The 20,574-nt window shown below is 42.5% G+C and overlaps 1 protein-coding gene across 1 annotated transcript; it reads left to right on the top strand.

The window, feature by feature from the left end:
* The first annotated feature begins 10,721 nt into the window (after positions 1–10,721).
* Positions 10,722–12,223, top strand: LOC121968313 (probable xyloglucan endotransglucosylase/hydrolase protein 30). Its single transcript, XM_042518744.1, has 4 exons — positions 10,722–10,953; positions 11,067–11,167; positions 11,235–11,443; positions 11,524–12,223. Exons 1-4 carry the CDS (start codon positions 10,761–10,763, stop codon positions 12,053–12,055), a joined length of 1,035 nt encoding a protein of 344 aa, XP_042374678.1. The 5' UTR covers positions 10,722–10,760; the 3' UTR covers positions 12,056–12,223.
* The last annotated feature ends 8,351 nt before the right edge of the window (positions 12,224–20,574 follow it).

Genomic DNA, 20,574 nt, shown 5'->3' with positions numbered 1-20,574 from the left:
CCCTAGCTTAGGTTAACCCGATAACCTAACTTGGGTTCTCCAATAATTCTCCAATGAACGCTCTCCCCTTTTTGACACACATCAAAAAGAAAAAAAAAAAAAAAGGAGGGTATCAAGGTCAAGAGTTTCTTCCTAATGAAAGTCCCATACCTTTCATTGAAACTCTTAATTTCCCCCTTGATACTAAACTCAACAATCAACTTAGTGATAATCCCATATCACTAATCCTTAAAAGTCTTAAGGAGTAAAAACTCCCCCTAAAAGTCAACTCCCTCTTGACAATTAGGTAAAACTCCCCTAAAGGTCAACTCCCCTTGACTATTGCACCAACAATGTCTTGGAGTTTCAAACCTTTAGTAATCCACAAAACCTAACTTCCAGCTGAAATTTCAGGACCAACGGTGAAAATCGAATCAGCGCCCGATCGGTCCCGCCGATCTTCTTCACCGATCGCACTCGTGCTCACGAACTCGGATCGGTCCGCACCGATCCACAATCTGGATCGGTCCATGGACCGATCGAACCTCCGGATCGGTCCACAACCTCTGATATCAGTTTCGAAATTTCCTTCCGAAATTCAGAAATTCCTAGAAAATTCCAGAAAATTTGAAAAATTGTAAAATTTTGAGGATACATTCCTCATAACATATACTATCATGGAAAAATAATTTTCTATGAAAATAGTTTCCATTTTCAAATTTTGATACAAAATTCGAAAACTTTGAAATAGTTCAAAGTTAAGTCAATTTTGTATCACAATGTTCAATGATGAATGCTATCACTAGGAAAGCTTCATCAAGGTTTTTCAAATCAATTTTAAAATGCTTTTAAAACCATTTGAATTTAGGACCATAATCTTAGGGCTAGATGTACATGACTTGTACACAAGCTTTCCCTATGATCCTTCATTTCTTGAATTAGGCTCATCTAGGTACAAAAACTATGCACCTTGATCCTAACTCATGATCCTAATATCTCATATACATCTAAAGTGTATCAAACACATCCAAGTCAATGTTGATGTGAGATATGGGTTTAGGTATCTTAGACTAAGGTCTCATGCATTTTCTAAACACAAATTTGATCTCAATATCAAAATGTGTTTTTCATCCTTAAATCAATTTCATTGATTATTAATGCAAGAGATGATGACATGGCATAAAATGATATCATAAGTAAAAACATGTGCCAATGTCATGATGTCATGGCATAAAGTTTGAAAACTTAAATAAACATGACATATAGATAACCTAAGCATTATCATAACATTTCAAATGATAATAAAATAAATAAGATGTCATGGCATGACATATGGCAACCAATCATGGCAAGTTAGTACAAATAAAATACCTAAATTCCCTATCTAAGTATCCTTAGCCTTTGCTAACTTAAAATCTAACCCTAGATTGCCCATATATCCCTAAGAGAAAACCAAAATCCCAATTATGGTATTTCTCTAGGTTTTCTTAAATTGTGCCAAATAAGATTAAAATCGATATTTTTCAAATATGGCACAATTTACTCTTCAAGGAGTAAACGATAATTCCTTTTCATTTTCAAAGGTTCACAAAACCTTGAAAATGCTCCTTGAGTGTCAATTTCCTCAAAGTTGGGTTAACTACCCTTCTTATTGGAGTTGACACTCTCTAACCCATTTATGGGGTAGAGAAGATGCTCCTAGGAACCCAATACCTATTTGAGCTCATTGGGTTCACTAAATATTCACTAGGGATGACTTCCCTAGCAACCCTCCTAATGGCCCTCTTAGGCTTTGAAGCCTTGGTCATTTGGGTCTCGTCAAGGTCAACTATAGGGGTGACTCCCCTTGTAACCTTGGTAATGGTCTTCCTAGCCCTAGGTTTTGTTCCATAATCGAATGAAACATTGTGGTAAGTGGGCTTGACCATTTGGGACTTAGGTTTGTGACCCAAACCTTTCTTGTCCTTGGACTTGAGTTTTTGACTCTTAAACCCTAGAGATGACTTCTCCATGTTTTTAAAAGCCTTTTCTAAATTATCAAGTCTTGACCTCAAGACTTGATTTTCTCTCTCTAATACCTCAAGTTTTAATTTGTCATTTTCTCTTGAGATATTCCTAGGCATGTATGTGTCTAGTCTTCTTGGGATTTCTACCTAGGTTTTCCTTAACTTTAGAAGCGTTAATCCTAGGGTTGGTATTTCTAGTGTTATCCTTACCTAGGCTAACATGTTTAGCTCCTAAGCACATGTATTGGTTCCTAAAGTTAACATGCTTATCATTATTAACAATTGCAACAAAACTACTAGCATGAGTTTTATTAGAATTGCAATAATGAACCTTAGAGGTTACCTTAGGGTTTGCCTTAGCTCCCCCTATCGTTGTGCCCGGTCTCTTGCCCTTGTGAGGTTGCCTCCCCTCGGACAATGGCTCCTATAGTGTCCCTTTTGCTTGCATTGGAAGCACACGATGTGCTCCTTGCCCTTGCGTTCGGGACTCCGGCTTCCTTGACCTTTGGCGCCGGTGGAGTCTTTCTTACCCTCTTTGGACACTTACTCTTGTAATGTCCATGTTCCCTACACTCAAAGCACATAATGTGTAATTTAATTGAACTTAAATTGCTTGAGTTACCTAGGGTTGAGGGTGGAGATGAGCTTTCTTCTTCAACCCTTCCGGAGGTGGAAACTTCTTCTTCTTTCTCCGAACTTGAACAAGAGGAACTCTCCTCCTCTTCTTCCTTGGATGTTGAGTAGCCCTCAACTCTCAATTCGCTCCCTCCATGATGTGAGCTACTTGGCTCACTAGGCTCCTCTTCATGGCTTGAAGTGGAGCTCTCCTCATGAAACTTGGCCAAGTTGTTCCACAACTCCTTGGCGTTGTTGTACCTATCTATCTTGCACAAAACATTATTAGGTAACGCAAATTCAATAATTTTTGTTACCTCGTCATTGATTTCGGATTGTCGGATTTGCTCTTTCGTCCACTCCTTCTTCTTGATAGGTTTTCCTTCCTCATCCATCGGAGGGGAAAACCCTTCTTGTACACAAAACCAATTTAACATATTAGTCCTAAGAAAATACATCATCCTTACCCTCCAATACGTGAAGTTGTCGTGAGACTCGTAGAAGGGTTGAATCGTGATATCTTCTCCATAGAGATCCATCTCTAGCCCGTGCTCCCCCGGGTGTTGATCCGTCGAAGAGCGGCCTCGCTCTGATACCACTTGTTAGGATCCTTCGTACGGCTAGAGAGGGGGTGTGAATAGCCGACCCCAAATCGCTCGCGTTTCTTCCTACACTTCGTTAGCGCAGCGGAAAAATAAACTAGAAACGAAAGGAAGAATATCAAACCTTAACACAGCGATGTACGAGGTTCGGAGATGATACTCCTACTCCTCGGCGTGTCCGTAAGGTGGACGAGCCCTGTCAATCCGTCGGTGGATGAATCCCCGGAAACCCGGCTAAAATATACTCCTTCTGGGTGGAGAAACCTCGCCACAAAATCTTGCAACAGCAAGCAAAGAGTACACGAGATACAACAAGAAATACAAGACAATATGAATACAACAACACTAGCTTGCCTTCTCGTTGTCGATGAAGTCCCAGATGAAGCAACAACTTCACGGAAGGACACAGCAACTCAGCAGCTGATCCAGTCGTGGAATGAAGCTCACGCGAAGCTCACGCATGAAGAAGAGCTCAACAAAGCTCAAGCACAACAGCAGTCGCAGAGAAGTAGTGGAAGAAGAAGGAGTGCGCGCCTCGACCCCTTTATACCGCGAAGGCGGTGAAGAAACTGGCGCTTGCGTCGCAACGTTAGAACCTCGATCGGTGGACCGATCGGGCTACCGATCGGTCCCCGCCGATCGACGTCGGTCGATACGTAACCTTCATGCGCATTACGATCGATGCGTGGACCGATCAAACAGCGATCGGTCCACGGCACCGATCCCAACTCGGCCCTTCGCGACGCCGTCTCGATTGGTCGCCACGACCGATCGAAGCTCTGATCGGTCCACGGACCGATCGGGCGTCTCTCGGCTCGATCACCTTCCGATCGGTGCACCGATCAGATAACTAGTGACTTGGTTTTTGCCCAAGCAAGTCCCAAGCCTTCCAAACCAACATTCGATCAACCTCGACCTGTTGGTACTTCATTCCTAGCATCGGTCACTCCCTTGACCTGCTAAGATTCCACAGGTCAATTCCTTTGACCCACTTGGACTTTCCTCTTCGTGCCAAGTATCCGGTCACTCTGACCTACTTGGACTTCCCATCACCGATGTCCGATCACCTTGATCCATCTGGATTTTCCTGCCCGGCTTCACTCACGGGACTTTCCATACCGCCTAACATCCCGATTAGGACTTTCTCACGCCTGGCTTCACTCACGGGACTTTCCAACCGCCTAACATCCCGAGTTAGGACTTTCTTCACCGGCTTCACTCACGGGACTTTCCAACCGCCTAACATCCGCTTAGGACTTTCTCACCGCTTCACTCACCGGACTTTCCACACCGCCTAACATCCCGTTAGGACTTTCCCACTGCCTGGCTTCACTCACCAGGACTTTCCAGCTGCCTAACATCCTAGTTAGGACTTTCCCTCGTGCCAAGCTCCCTGCTTGGACTTCTCCGTGCCAAGTCTCCATACTTGGACTTTTCCAGTACCAAGTCTCCATACTTGGACTTTTCCCGTGCCAAGTCTCCATACTTGGACTTTTCCCGTGCCAAGTCTCCATACTTGGACTTTTCCAGTGCCAAGTCTCCATGCTTGGACTTTTCGCGTGCCAAGCTCCCTGCTTGGACTTTTCCCGAATCAGGTCAACCAGGTCAACCTTGACCTAAGGTTGCACCTACAATCTCCCAAACACCTATTCTTGTCAAACATCAAGAATAGAACTCTCTCACGAGTGTCAAACATCAACATGCAACTCAACTAGGTCAACCTTGACCTAAGGTTGCACCGACAATCTTCCTAAGTCAAACATCAAAATACAACTCGAGTCAAGTCACCTCGAGTCGGGTCAACCAGGTCAACCTTGACCTAAGGTTGCACCAACAATGTCAACAAAGACAACAGATTCAAAACCGTTGTCGTAGGGCAATACATTCTACAACGCCCTCAGTTACAACGATTTTTTGACCCTACGACAACGGATAATATCCGTTGTCATTTGCAGTTTTTGTTGTAGTGATCACCATACGATTCTTGCAACCACACTTTCCACCCAGTTATGTCAAATAAGGAGCTGTTGAGTACCGCTCGGAAAGATCACGCGAAAGAGTTCTTGACAGAAAACTTACACCGGTGGCGTGCTGCAGGTAGCTGTTGGCCAACAGATCGAGAGGCATTGCAGCGACACGAGCGCGGGCGTCCTCCCATACTTTGGTGAGTGGTCCTCAGATGGTGATAACGTGTTCAAGGGTCGTAGGCCGATCAGATTCCGCCATGTATGCCTCCGTTGGAAGGTGCAGAATGACCTTTATTGTTCGGCGCCCACCCAGCGTTGTGTGAGCGGACGCTGAGGGACCGGATAGCTGGTCGGCGGGTGCAGAGAGTATACCCGAGTGGCGGAGCCTCCGACGCGCTGAAGGCAAGGAGCTGACCGGCTTCGCCACGATGGGGTCCGTTGGCAGATCTAGCTGGGAAGGTGTCCAATTGGAGGAGAGGGCCTCAACAAAGGGAGGATTGTCTCTAGGGAAGACCGGGCCCGTCTGCTCGGACAATTGGGCTGCCGAGGTGGCTGATCGCAAAGGCATCCCCGATCTGCGTCGCTTCCGTCCGATAAGGGGAAGATCATCCCCCAACTTAGAGTCGTCGCCCCGAGTGGCAGGCTGTTTTCTAGAAGTTGCGCAAATCTCAACGGGAGAGGTCCGAGCGGTGGACTCTCCCACAGCCGTTTCGCTCTCACCCTCATGAGAGTCGACCGGAGCAATGTCAAGTCGCTCCATTTCCTTGGCTGCTGCCGCCTCGATCGCGTCGGTTTTCTGCTTCAGGATACCGAACAACACAGACTCCATCACAATGCTCGTTGCGAAAGAAAAGGAAGAAAATCAGTTAGACTCAAAACAAATGATTAAGTAAATTCCTTACCAAAGCTGTTCGGGAGCTTGGTTCGGCTCGGACTCAGACCAAACATATACATCACTCCCTCTGGTAGCAGCTTATGGGTATCGAACTTTAGGCCGGCCAACATACTTGCAGCTTGGAGATGGTCCGATCGGGTTTTATATCTCTTCAGCACGGGAGGAGCAGGAAGTCCGACCTGCCACTTTGTTCGGAAAGGCGGCAGCTCGGGGAGTCGCAAGTAGAAAAAGTAATCCTTCCAGTGTTTATTAGAGGAAGGCATCTTATCAAAAAAGACTAAGCCGATCCGAGACTGGAACAGATAAGTGTCCAGCTCGGACTGCTTGGGATAATAAAAATAGTAAAAACACCTTAGGACGGAGAGGTATGTTGTGGATTTTGAACAACACCACAACCCCACACAAGAGGCGAAAGGAATTAGGGACGAGCTGGGCGATCGGAATGTGAAAGAAGTTACAGACTTCGATGATGAAGGGGTGGATAGGAAACCGCAGTCCGGCCACAAACTGATCTCGGAAGACACAGATCGTGCCGCGCGGCGGCATATGTGGCCGATCGGAAGGCGAGGCCAAAATGAGTTCAAAATCAGAAGGATGATCAAAGGCATTGGTCAGGTTCTCCGCGTCACTCGCGTCGAACCGCGATTCCATGGTCGTGTACCATGGGCCCGAAGCCCGTTCCGAAGGCTGAGAAGAACTAGCCATCACCGGAACCGTATAAAGAGCAAAAGCCGAAGAAAGGCAAAGGGGTCGATGAGGAAGATGATTGGAACAGTAGAAAACGGGCGCAAACACTACCAGAATGCGAAGAGAAACGCGAAAGAATGAAGAGGCAAAAGGCGGAGAATCCTTACAGAGAAGAGGATGGTCGAAGGAGAGGAAGAGTTGCCGGAATGCTGAGGAATGGATTCGCCGTAGCACTGAACGCAACCGGAAGCCTCTGGACGCACGAACACAAAGCTGCGGCGGAGGGGGCGGTGAAAGCTTTATAAAGGTTGGGCTCGATTCCTCCGAGCCGTTAGATTCAAGTCATAGGACCCGAGGACCCGATCCCACCGTATAATTCAAAAAGGCCAAGGGTCACATCAACCTGACGATACGATCATGCGGTGACGGCGGCGTCGCCACGCGTCGTCCACTCGTAGGGGTGCATTTAATGAGCACCATTACGCAGGCGTGGTCGCATGCTCAGCCTTAATGGCGAGGATTTGCACGAATTTCGAGGAGATCTTTAAGACATAGCATTGACCGCCACCGGGTCGGCAAGACAATCAGCGACCAGCGTAGTGCCTCAATGGTTAGATCGCCAAGCGGCTGTGTGTACCTTCATAGTGCCCGAGCAGAGAAGCACTCACGTCAACGGCGGAGCGACCGCGGGGCCACCAAACTAATAGTCCAGTCAGTCAGACTTACGGCGGAGCGGCCACCGGGCCACCAAACTAATAGTCCAGTCAGTCGGACTTACGGCCTCCTTCAACTAGACTTGAAAGGAAGGCACGTGATCCGGTGGTAAGAAATGGGGGGCCCGCACGAGTAGGGGTCAACGACACGTGGAGGTCAAAGTCAAGATGGTCAACCTAAGAGTCTGGCCGAGCGGAGAGACTCGCCTGGTCGATCGGCTGGGATAGCGCCCAGGCCGGCACGACGACAACTCGACCTCAGGTCAGGTTTCCGACGCTCATGAGTGCTCGTATAAAAGAGCTGATTCGCCGAGCGGCCTGTTTGCTTGGCTGAGCGGCAGATCGACTAAGGCTGCAAGCCCGTCCAAGTATGTGACCGAGTGGCCTTCTCACTCGGTTCGGTATGCTTGCACTCCTAGACGCTAGGATTGCCGAGTGGTCCTCCCGCTCGACCTAGTAACCAACAAAAGACACAGAAGAGGACAAAAGGGGCAGCTGATGATATCCTTCTCGAGACATGTGTCGTCGACAGACAACATGGTCAGCGGCCGGACCGGACAAAGAATCGTACGGTGGAAGTTTCCACTGTCATGTCAGAGATATGCTCGGACGGTTGCGGTATAGCGTCAGACACACTTTTCTGACACGTCCATTCCGAGGTATGCTTTGAGAAGTGTGCATACCTCGAAAAACATGCACGCGCCTCCCAGGGATCCTATATAAGGACCCCCAGACTCCGACGGAGGTCCGCGTCATCCGAAGACAGTAGTCGCGTCATTCGAAGATAGCAGAGAGTGTCGCGTCCCCAGTGTCCATCGACTCTATTCCTGGACATGATCAATATATATATTTTTAAGAGTAACCCTGCTCTTTCTCTTTGTTTTTAATACAATTTATATGAAATTATCCAAATTTGACAGGCTAAAGTGCAAAAGGACTCCGCTGTATTAAAAAGAAATAATAATAAAAAAGATCCGCGCCGCCGAAGAGTAAGTCAGGATGCCTTCCAACATAGATTACTGGAGAAGGCACTAGCTAGGTGAGCTGTTCTTCGGTTCGCTTTGTGCCGCCGAAAGAATAAATTTATGGAAAGTGAAATGGTTCCTCCCAGTGATCTTACATGGTTGGTTCATATTATAAAAGATGGTTTGTTTATATTTTTGTCCATTTATTTCTAAATTAATATAAAAAAGATAAATCACGAATGACTACTAGCGATTAGTATAAGTGGTCAAGACATAGAAGAAGGTATATTCAGACACATTTTGTTTCGACCCCAAGAACTCATGTGGCAACACATCATGCCTTAACAACATTATATATACGGTTGGTTTATGATGACAAAAGATGATTACGCTCGCTCCCAAAGCCCCATACTAACCTTAATTTGGAAAGAGGTAAATCACATATGACTACATACTAACCTTAATTTGGAATAGTGACTGACACATGAGTTATATGATTGATTTATGTGGCAAAAGGTGATTCGCTCGTCCTCAGCGCCCCTGCAAACCCGTCCCTAGGCCAACACGGAGGAGGTAAATCACGGGTGGCTACTAGCCATTAGTGCAAATGGCCAAGACATGATGGAGGTTATGCTCGGTCACGGCGAGTTTCGATCCCAAGACTTCATGTGGCAACACCCCATGCCTTAACTATCGCACCGCCCTGAGGGGACTTATATGATTGATTTATTATCATATGTGATGAGGTAAATTGAGAAACTGTAGTTGATTAGTACAGGGAGGATTTTTTTTTTCTTGATTTTATCGAGATTCAAATTCTTATTTTATGATAGTAACTTTGTTATGTATTAACTAACTCAACCCTATCCAAAGATGCTGAAAGAGCAACTCTAGACAGAGGAGGAAGTTGAGCCATAACACATATCTAAAGGAAGCTAAGGAAGTTAGTTGGCGGAGCAAAGTAGAGGACAAGTTTGATCCGACCATGTAAGAATGAGAGCATTCACAATGAGAATTTCTGTTTTCCATCCTTTTTATTTTTTTTATTTTAATTAAAAGAATTATTTTTATTTTTATTTTAAAAGTTAATAATTTTTTATTTAGGTCTTTTATTTTAAATAATGTAATTTATTTTTAAATTATTAATAATATTTAATGGTAATTTATGAATTTAAATTTTTTTTATATAAAATAAAATATAATGAAAAAGTATGAAATCCATAAAGAAGTTGGTTAGAAGTTTTTTAATAGTAGAGAGATGTGTGAGATTTTTTACTTTTTGTCGTGGCACCGACATGACAACGAAGGAATTCATAGAGGGGTTCCATGACTGTGGATGACCTAAGTTCCTGAAAATGTCAAACCAATGCTCCTCATGGTATGTTTCCATATTATATGAAAGGAAATAAATTATGATAGCAATTTATAGGTTAAAATTAAAAAATAATGATACTTTTATCATATATATATATATATATATATATATATATATATATATATATATATATATATATATATATATATATATATATATATATATATATATATATATATATATATATATATATATATATATATATATATATCGAAAATTGATCCATTGTCTTTATTATAATAAAATTATCATCCTATAATTAACTTGGCTTCCTATGAGGATAAAATGACAAATGAGAGGGAGACAAAAGAAAGTCTGAAGTGTCGCACGGAGTTTAGTAGTTGGAACGTCCTTCGCAGTCTCGTCCACTCTTCATACTTAAACACAACTTTCCTTCGTAATCAAGCACCTCCTCATTAAAACAATTCGAGGATAGCATAAATTAATAGTAAGTTTTCGATGATCAAATTTTAAGGCAAAAGGAGCGCGACGACAGTTGGGACAACGACGAGCTACTGAACAGAAGATAGCCGATCGTTCATCGTACGTCAGGCTTCACCTAAAGCGACTTTTCAATTGCATATATAATTAATTAATTAAAAAGCATATATAACACGTAGACACTGTGAGCTCTCTTTTAATTCAACGAAGTGGTTCAACCAGAGCTGGTTTAATCGAATGAGCTGTGTTCAATTGGGACGATCGGAAGGAATCGGCAATTGTTTAATCGGAGGTCGAGCAGATGCTTCGGGTTGGAACAATGGATTAGTTGTACTGGCCTTATCCGCAATTCATATAATTAATTAGTTTTATATATCTCAAATTGTACTCATAAATTAATTAATCCTTCGATCGAAGATAATTTATGTGCTGCCCTTTCTCAATTAATTAATCCAGCTGCCTTTATAAGAGGGGAAGCCAGAAGAGCGTAGCGTGAGGGTATTATAGTGGGATTCATGGCGGCGACCACCGGCGCGATTACAGCTTTTTTCTTCGTCTTCCTGTTCTCCGCGGTGGCGGTGGCGTCGCCGCCGTTCAACGTGCCCACGGTGAGCTTCAGCCATGGCTTCGCCCACCTCTTCGGCAACGACAACCTCGTGCGCTCGCCCGACGACCGGAGCGCGCGTCTCAGCCTCAACCGCTACACTGGTAACGAATTGATTGGCGTCGTATAGAATTGCGCGCGCGCGCGTGCGTACGTACGCACGTACGTAGCTATAGTAATTCATCTAATTAATTCGTTTTTACTAATTGATTAACAGGATCGGGATTCATCTCCACGGACCTTTATGATCACGGATTCTTCAGCGCATCCGTCAAGCTGCCTAAAGATTTCACCGCCGGCGTCGTCGTCGCCTTCTACGTACGCCGTAAATTTCTTCAGCATCCTCCCATTAATTCTGATGAAATTAACGGTCGCAAACTTGCAGACTTCGAACGGTGAAATATTTCCAAGGACGCATGACGAGCTGGACTTCGAGTTCTTAGGCAACGTGGAGGACAAGGACTGGCGGATCCAGACCAACATCTACGGCAACGGCAGCACCGCCCGCGGCCGGGAAGAGCGCTATCTCGTCCCCTTCGACCCCACCGAGGAGGCCCACAGCTACTCCATCTTGTGGACTCCCGACTACATCATGTAACAATTAATTATGAGTCTTGGATTTGCTTCATTTCGAATATATATATATATCATGCATGTTGAATTTATTTTTTCAGATTCTACATCGACGAGGTGCCGATCAGGGAGGTGGTGCGGACGGAGGCGATGGGCGGCGACTTCCCGTCGAAGCCGATGTCAGTGTACGCCACCATCTGGGACGGCAGCTCCTGGGCCACTGCCTACGGCCGGATCAAGATCAACTACGAGTACGAGCCGTTCGTGTCGGAGTTCGCCGATTTAGTCCTCCATGGCTGCCGCGTGGACCCCGTACTCCAGCAGGCCGTGGAGACGGCGGACCGCTGCGCCGAGTCGGTGGAGGAGCTCATGTCCGCCGACTTCGCCCTGCTCACGCCGCGGAAGCGCGCGGCAATGCGCCGCTTCCGCGAGCGCTACATGATCTACTGCTTCTGCTACGACCAGCATCGCTACGGCAACGTCACCTTCCCGGACTGCGACTACGTCTCTCCGGAGCATACCCGATTCGGCGAGTGGGGTGATAACAAGGTCCCGCCCATGGAGGTCCGCAGCAGCCGCCGGAGAAGCCCAGTCCCGTCATCCCTGCCGGTGACGACATCCTGGATTGATTAATTTGGCAATTGACATAATTTAAATTAAGTTCGAGCTGTAGTTTTCTGGGATAGAATTATTTCTCGATTCTTTGTAAATGATGTAAAAATACGTACGTACAAAAATGATTTCTGTAAATGTTGTACTTGTTCTTGTTCTTATGTGCCATTCATTGTTCTACAAATCAAACGAAAAGCCGATATTATTTTTATTTTTAAAAGAATTGATTTTGAATCGTTTTGGTGGAATCGACTTGATTTGAGTTGGGTGGGTACGTGCAGTTGCAGTTTTGGGCCCTCGTTTGGTATGGTGCGTTATGCCTTTTCCTTAAAGGCGTCAATTGAATCGGGCTTAAGTGTAGTTTGGTCAGATTGAGCTGTGTCAGCTACCCGTGGACCGTGCTTATCCTGGCGAATGGGACCGTGCTGGGAAAAGCTAGCCCATGCATGAAGCCGGATACACATGGACCGACGTGGACCGATGTCGGATGTATAATTACCCATTTGATTTTGTTTTTTAAAAATGTTTTTGTCTCTGCAAAATGATATATATTTTTACTAATAACCTCGTCCAGGTAGCAGACTATATTTATGTGGCGCCACTCTATACATTAACCTATATTATGTATTTCAAAACCCGGGCTAGCTCAGCACTAGGACTGATGAGTAAAAAAAATAATTTCGTTTCGCTCCGAATGCTCCTGATTGTCAGTCCGATAGAGATAGAGATAAATCACCGACCGAGCAGTCTTTTGTCTCTGCAAAAAGATAATTTTTTACTAATAACCACTATATCTATCTATGTAATTACGTGACGCCACTCTATATATTAACATATTATGTATTTCAAAACCCCGAGCTAAGTCAGCACTCACTGCAAAAGAATTAATCAATTAGGGATAAATGTTTTTCGTTTTAAATCTGTAATAAATTTAGTGATAAAAAAATAATTCATCCCAAATTAGTAATGAAATTTATAACTAAATATTTTATCATAAATCAGGAACAAATAATATTTTATCATAAAATTTATTGTCAATTTTAAGACCAAATATAATTTTCATTAAAAAAATAAAATATTTGTTGTCACTTTAAATTATATGACTAATTAATAATTTGTTGTATATTCTATGATGAATTAATAATTCATCACAAAAAGTTAATATTTTAAGAAAGTTAAATCTGGAGTGAATCTAAAATGGGATGAATTCTGAATTTATCTTCAAATCTAGGATGAATTCTGGATTCATCCCTAATTCTGGGACGAATCCAAAATTCCTCTTTAAATGAAAAATAATTCAAATTTAATAGAAATGAGTTTCGAACCCTAAATATTGACTTAAAGATTTTTGAATGATATGAAATAAGTTTTCATATATTCATCTTGTTCACCTGATTATATAAATGCACTCGTACATCATTTTGACCTAATATTAAAAAATTAACAACTTAATATTAACAAATTACCATATAAACATGATAATTAAATATGCTTTTTTTATAAATAAATAGAATTTATTATAAAATATCATTACACTGAATATATTGAGTTAATATTATGGATGAGAGCATTTTTATGATCAGGAAAATAATACGAACACATGTGCAATACCCGGTTATGAGATTCTAGTTAAGTATGACTTAAAAGGTTAGATGGTGTTATCCATATCACCAAGGTGCACCTTCCTTTTCGGAAGCTCAAACTAAAGAACTCCAAAGTTAAGCGTGCTTGACTTGGAGAAATCTTAAGATGGGTGACCTCTTGGGAAGTTTTCCAGGGTGTGTGCGAGTGAGGACAAAGCACGCTGAAAGGACCTCCGGTGGTCTATGGAGCAAGTCGTCAACCTGATGGGCGATTATGGTGGCGTTCCCGGTTCGGTCCGGGTGGGGTCCACCCGGGCCGGGACGTTACAGATGGTAGCAGAGCGACCTTGCGACCGTGAGTACGCCTCTGGCAGGAGCACCCAGGGCACCACCTAGCGAGGGAGATTCTGAGATTTGTCTGTGGTGTGATTCGTGGTTACAGAACGAAGACGTTGTGTCTTTAAGTGGGGGTGATTGTAATACCCCGGTTCTGAGATTCTAGTTAAGTATGGCTTAAAAGGTTAGATGATACTATTGGTGCGGGAAGCATCCGACGATCGAATCTAGGTTTTGATAATGACAAAGGGATTCAAAGTTAAGTTTCCTTGTTATCTAACGTGCTTAAATGAAGTTTCAGAAAAGTCCTAACTGCGGTTAGACAGGTGGAAAATCCTAAGGAGCGGTAACCTTAGGTCCTAGGGGATGATAACCCTAGGTCCTAGGGGTGGTAACCCTAGGTGGAGGAAAACCCTAAGGGGCGGCAACCTTAGGTCCTGGGGGGGGGTAATCTTAGGTCCTAGGGGGAGATAACCCTAGGTGGAGAAAAATCCTAGGGGGCGGTAACCCTAGGTCCTAGGGGGTGGCAACCTTAGGCAGAAAGTCCAGTCGGTCTGGAGGATCGGACTGACATCAGGTAATCTCTCCTGAGGGGAGTAGGTGAAGACACGTTCCCCACAGAGGGAACAGTAGGCGTTGGGTCGACCTAGGGTTTCCGGTCGGAAATCCGAAATCAGACCCGGACAGTCCAATGACTGTCAGACTTAATATTTATGATATCATGTGCTAACTTTGTGTTGCAGGACTAACGTATCTTGCAGGTACAAATGAGCAACCTTAAGCCTCGGATGAATAGTCCGAGGCGCCTCCATGGAGCTTAGAGGCGCCTCGGGTACAAAGATGAGCTGTTTGCGCAGAGAAGCTGGAGGCGCCTTCATGGAGCTTGGAGGCGCCTTGGACTGCTTCTTGGAGGCGCCTCCATGGGGCATTGGAGGCGACCTCAGGCGGATAAGAGGCAGCGGCGAGAGCTCATCGACGGCGAGGATTGCGGGATAAATCTTCGGGTTGGAGGCGCCTCCATGGGGCATTGGAGGCACCCTCAACGAAGTATTTAAGCAGGTCTCAAGGCAGCAGCAAGATTATCAGATTCCAAGCGACCTTTTTGCAACCGGCTGCTAACGAGAAGTTCCGACGAAGCTACAACTTGACGTCAACGACCTGGAGTTTTATTTCTGCCATTTCTTTTGTCGTCGGTATATTTATTTACTATTAATTGTACTTCATTTGTAAATCTTTTACGATATTATAGTTGTTGCCCAACGTAAACACTCAACGAGCGTGGGCCTTGGAGTAGGAGTCGCCACAGGCTCCGAACCAAGTAAATATCCTGTGTCTCTCTGTGGTTGTCTCTTATTTTATTCCGCTGCGTTTCTTTGATAAAGTTTTAAATTGTAAACGAATTAGTCACGAGCGTTATTCACCCCCCCTCTAGCGCATCTCGATCCAACAATTGGTATCAGAGCGGGATTGCTCTGAATTAGTACAACTACCGTTCGAGCATTTTTTTTCCTCGCTTTTTTTTTCGTTTAGGATAAAAAAAAAACCTTATGCCTTTCGTCTTTTTTCCCTCCAAAATTAATTTCGAAAAATTCACTGTCATCTTTTCACCACTGGTCTGTATTAGCGAAATATTGCGTTTGCAAAAATTTATGGTAATAATTTTTTTAATATTATTTTATTATTTTTTCTCGAAATTCTAAAATTACTATTTTTATTTTTCTCCCGCACTACTAATCTAGGATCAAGTCCTGGGACATTCTTTTTGTTCGTTTTCCTTGTGCTAGATCTAAAATGGCTTTCCAAGAAGGTTTTAGCACTGCTCGCCCACTACTCTTCTTCGGAGATGATTTCAGATACTAGAAGGGTCGGATGAAGACGTATCTTCAGACTCACTTTGAAGTCTGGATAATCGTCAAAACCGGCCTTGAACTACCAACTGACGGCGGCGGCAAATCGGTACCTTACGAGAACTGGGACGCGAACATAATCAAGAAGGTCGAGGCTAATGCTAAAGCAACCTATACTCTTCAATGCGGCTTAACCAATAAAGAGTTGAACCGTGTCGGCCACTTCGCAAGTGCAAAAGAATTGTGGCAGAAGCTGATAGAGCTACACAAAATGAATATATGTACACATAATTTAATAGACAAACTATTTGAATTACATGAGCGGACTAATACTACTCCAGCCGAGAAAGGTATTGTGTTAGTTACAGATGCAAGCAAGACAAAGAAAGCACCAACTTGGTCTAAGTCATCAGATGAGTCTGAGTCCGATGAAGAAGAACCGACAAGCTTCATCGCTCTACTAATACTAACATCTGTGGCGGACACTGAGTCTGAATACGAGTTGGATACCGAGAGCGAATCTGGAACCGAGTCCGAGCGAAGCCACGGATCCGTATCCGTTTCCGAAGGTTCTAAACCCACTATAAGTTCTTTAATTACTAATATTAACTTAGATGATTCAGAAAATTTAGTTCCTTACTTACTAAAGAAGTTGGCTAAATACATCCGAGTCAAGTCACTCCAAAAGGATGTAACAGCTCTTAAGGAAGTGACTAACTCGAGTCCTTTAATTGAGCCAGTTCAAATTGGAAATTCAACCCAAGTCCAACAACTTGAGGAAGAAAATTCCAATTTGAAAACTCAAGAACTCAAGGTCATGTTGGAACAGTTTACTTTGGGTTCCAAGAATCTTGATCTGATTCTCGAAAAACAAAAAGCCGTTTACAATCGATCCGGACTTGGATTCAAGACTAAAAGGAAATACCACTCATATTTATCACTCGTTAATAGATCAAAGAGAAAGGTAGTCCAAGCATGGGTACCTAAGTCCGACTTGGTCAATCAAGTTGGACTTGGTCAATATTGGGTCCCAAAGGATTAAGTCTATTACCTAGATAGACCATATCAAGGCTATGATCCAGGGAGAGCCAATAGAAAAACTATTTTTAAAATTGTTTGATGCTTGTTTTTCTTGCTTTTTATTATACATGCTTAGATTGGGATAGTATAAGGACATGGGTTTGATTTACACTGTAGTTAAACCTAGGAGTTACTATAAGAAAATTAAATATATAATTTCTTAGAGCGACTCTGTTTAGAAAGTGGTGGATAATCTCATACCCAAGAAGGCCTAGTGCCTCATCACTGCCTGGGAGTCAATCCTTGAAATGTATATTTAATCACCTTCGGTAAAACCTGAGTCTAACTCAAATTGTAAACCAACCCTTAGAGTACAATTTAAAAGAATAAAATTAACCATCTCACAAAAATACATAAGGTTCCCTGATTGAAAACTTAGAATCGGGTGAGATGGATCTAGGTTGAACTTTGTTGAATCTAATTCAATTTCAATAATTAAACAACTCAATTAACCAAATCAACTTAATCAATTCAAATTAATCTAATGCAATCTTTTAAACTTAACTAAGTCAAATATGTAATTTTCTTTTAAAATTCATTTAAAAATGATTTTAAAATCATTTTTAAAATTATTTAAAAAACATTTTAAAAATTATTTGAAAAATAATTTCAAAAATCCTTTAAAAATTATTTTAAAATTATTTTAAAAATCCTTTTGAAAATCATTTAAAAATAATTTGAAAAATCCCTTTGAAAATCATTTAAAAATTATTTTAAAAATCCTTTGAAAATCATTTAAATATAATTTTAAAAATCCATTTGAAAATCAACTTAAAAATTATCTCAAAATCTGATTTGTTATCATAATTATTTTCAAAAAAAAACTAATGATTATTAATTTTTAAATCATAACTAATTTTCAAACCATATGTTCAAATTATAATTTCAAACTCAATTTTTAAAATTTTAAATGCTTTACTCATTTGAAAGTCATACTCAAACTTATTTAAAATATCAATTTAAAATAAAAATAATTCCATCTCACACTCACTCATAAGTTGAACATGCTTGATAATCTAAAATGGGTGAGATGAAAAATTAGGAAAATATAAAATACCTATTATATTTTTATATATTACATGCTTGGACTCTAGGATCCTAGGGATTTATTTTGGCATTAACTAAGGGGGAGTGAGTGGAGTCAAGCCAAGTTTTTTTATTTAACAGTCAAACTCTTTGAAAAGTTAAAGCAAATCCAATTATTTTATCCAGAAAAATAAGTTTTTCAAGCTTTAAACTGTTTATTATCTTAACTAAGCTTCTATCAATATCTTTTTAAAAGCCAAATTGTTTTTCAAATTTAACTAAGTATTTCAAAAAGGCTTTTTCAAAATTTAACTAAGTCTTTCTTCAAAAACTTTTTCAAAATTTACTAAGTATTTCTTCAAAAGCTTAACAAAATATACTAAGTATTTCTTCAAAAGCCTGTCAAACTTTACTAAGTAATTTTTCAAAACTATTTCAAAATTAGCTAAGTTACTCTTCAAAGTCAAAAATAGTTTTTCTTAGCTAAAGTATGTTTCAAACTTAATCCTTTTCTGTAATTTTTCCCTTTACACATGTAATGAATCTTCTAATTTCACTTAGCTAAAAAGTTTTACAAGAAAATCAGTTCTAAAAAGCTAAGTGTTTATCAAAGTTTTTCCCTCTAATTAAAAGTTTTTTTTCATGCTAAACTTTTCATCTATCTTCTTAAAGTTGTTATGGATAAAAATTATTATTTCTCAAAACAAGTTAAGACTTATACTCAACTTATCCTTTACTCTTTCGTTTATTTTTGATATATGGCAAAGGGGGAGAGTATAAAAAAATTCAAAGAAAGTTTAAGAAAATTTAAGAATAGAAATCTTTGAATTTTTTAATTTAAGGGAAGCTTTTGTTAAGGGGGAGTCTTTATACTTAAGTTTTTTTACTAAGAGGGAGCTCTGTACTTAATTTTATGCTTGTCTTTTCATGCTTATCTTTTTATGGCATTATTTTTTTAACTTTAAATTTTTGTTGCCATAATAAAAAAGGGGGAGATTGTTGGTGCGGGAAGCATCCCATAATCGAACCTAGGTTTTGATAATGACAAAGGGATTCAAAGTTAAGTTTCCTTGTTATCTAACGTTCTTAAATGAGGTTTCAGGAAAGTCCTAACTGCGGTTAGGCAGGTGGAAAATCCTAAGGGGAGGTAACCTTAGGTCCTAGGGGATGGTAACCCTAGGTGAAGGAAAACCCTAAGGGGTAGTAACCCTAGGTCCTATGGGGTGGTAACCCTAGGTCCTAGGGGGTGGTAACCCTAGGTGGAGGAAAACCCTAAGGGGCGGCGGCGGGGGGGGGGGGGGGGGGGGGGAACCCTAGGGGGGGGAAAACCCTAAGGGGTTGCAACCTTAGGTCCTAGGGGGTGGTAACCCTAGGTGGTAACCATAGGTGGTGAAAATCCTAAGGGGGGGGGGGGTAACCTTAGGTCCTAGGGGGAGGTAACCCTAGGTGGAGAAAAACTCTAGGGGTGGTAACCCTAGGCAGAAAGTCCAGTCGGTCTGGAGGACCGGACTGACATCAGGTAATCTCTCCTGAGGGGAGTAGGTGAGGACGCGTTCTCCGCAGAGGGAACAGTAGGCGTCGGGTCGACCTAGGGTTTCCGGTCGAAAATCCGAAGTCAGACCCGGACAGTCCGATGACTGTTAGACTTAATATTTATGATATTATTTGCTAACTTTGTGTTGAAGGACTAACGTATCTTGCAGGTACAAAGAAGCAACTTTAAGCCTCAAATGAACAGTGTCCGAGGCGCCTCCATGGAGCTTGGAGGCGCCTCGGGTGCAAAGATGAGCTGTCTGCGCAGAGGAGCTGGAGGCGCCTCCATGGAGCTTGGAGGTGCCTTGGACTGCTTCTTAGATGTGCCTCCATGGGCCATTGGAGGCACCCTCAGGCGGATAAGAGGCAGCGGCGAGAGCTCATCGACAGCGAGGATTGCGGGATAAATCTTCGGGTTGGAGGCGCCTCCATGGGGCATTGGAGGCACCCTCAACGAAGTATTTAAGCAGGTCTCGAGGCAGCAGCAAGATTATCAGATTCTAAGATACCTTTTTGCAACCGGCTGCTAACGAGAAGTTTCGACGAAGCTACAACTTGACGCCGACAACCTGGAGTTTTATTTCTTCCATTTCTTTTGTCGTCGGTATATTTATTTGCTATTAATTGTACTTTATTTGTAAATCTTTTACGATATTATAGATGTTTCCCAACGTAAACGCTCAATAAGCGTGGGCCTTGGAGTAGGAGTCGCCACAGGCTCCGAACCAAGTAAATACCCTGTGTCTCTCTATGGTTGTCTCTTATTTTATTCCGCTGCATTTCTTTGATAAAGTTTTAAATTGTAAACGAATTAGCCACGAGCGCTATTCACCCCCCCTCCTCTAGTGCATCTCGATCCAACAGATACTATCCATATCACCAAGGTGCACCTTCCTTTTCGGAAGCCCAAACTTAAGAACTCCAAAGTTAAGCGTGTTTGACTTGGAGAAATCTTAGGATGAGTGACCTCTTGGGAAGTTTTCCAGGGTGTGTGCGAGTGAGACAAAGCACGTTGAAAGGACCTCCGATGGTCTGTGGAGCTAGTCGTCAACTTGATGGGCAATTCTGGTGGCATTCCCGGTTCGGTCCGGGTGGGGCCCGCCTGGGCCGGGGAGTTACAACATGAAACATATTT

The sequence above is a fragment of the Zingiber officinale genome, chromosome 3B, assembly GCF_018446385.1.
Source record: "Zingiber officinale cultivar Zhangliang chromosome 3B, Zo_v1.1, whole genome shotgun sequence".
NCBI classification, from domain to species: Eukaryota; Viridiplantae; Streptophyta; class Magnoliopsida; order Zingiberales; family Zingiberaceae; genus Zingiber; species Zingiber officinale.
The sequence above is the reverse complement of the archived record's forward strand: the minus strand, read 5'-3'. Positions and strand labels throughout refer to the sequence as shown.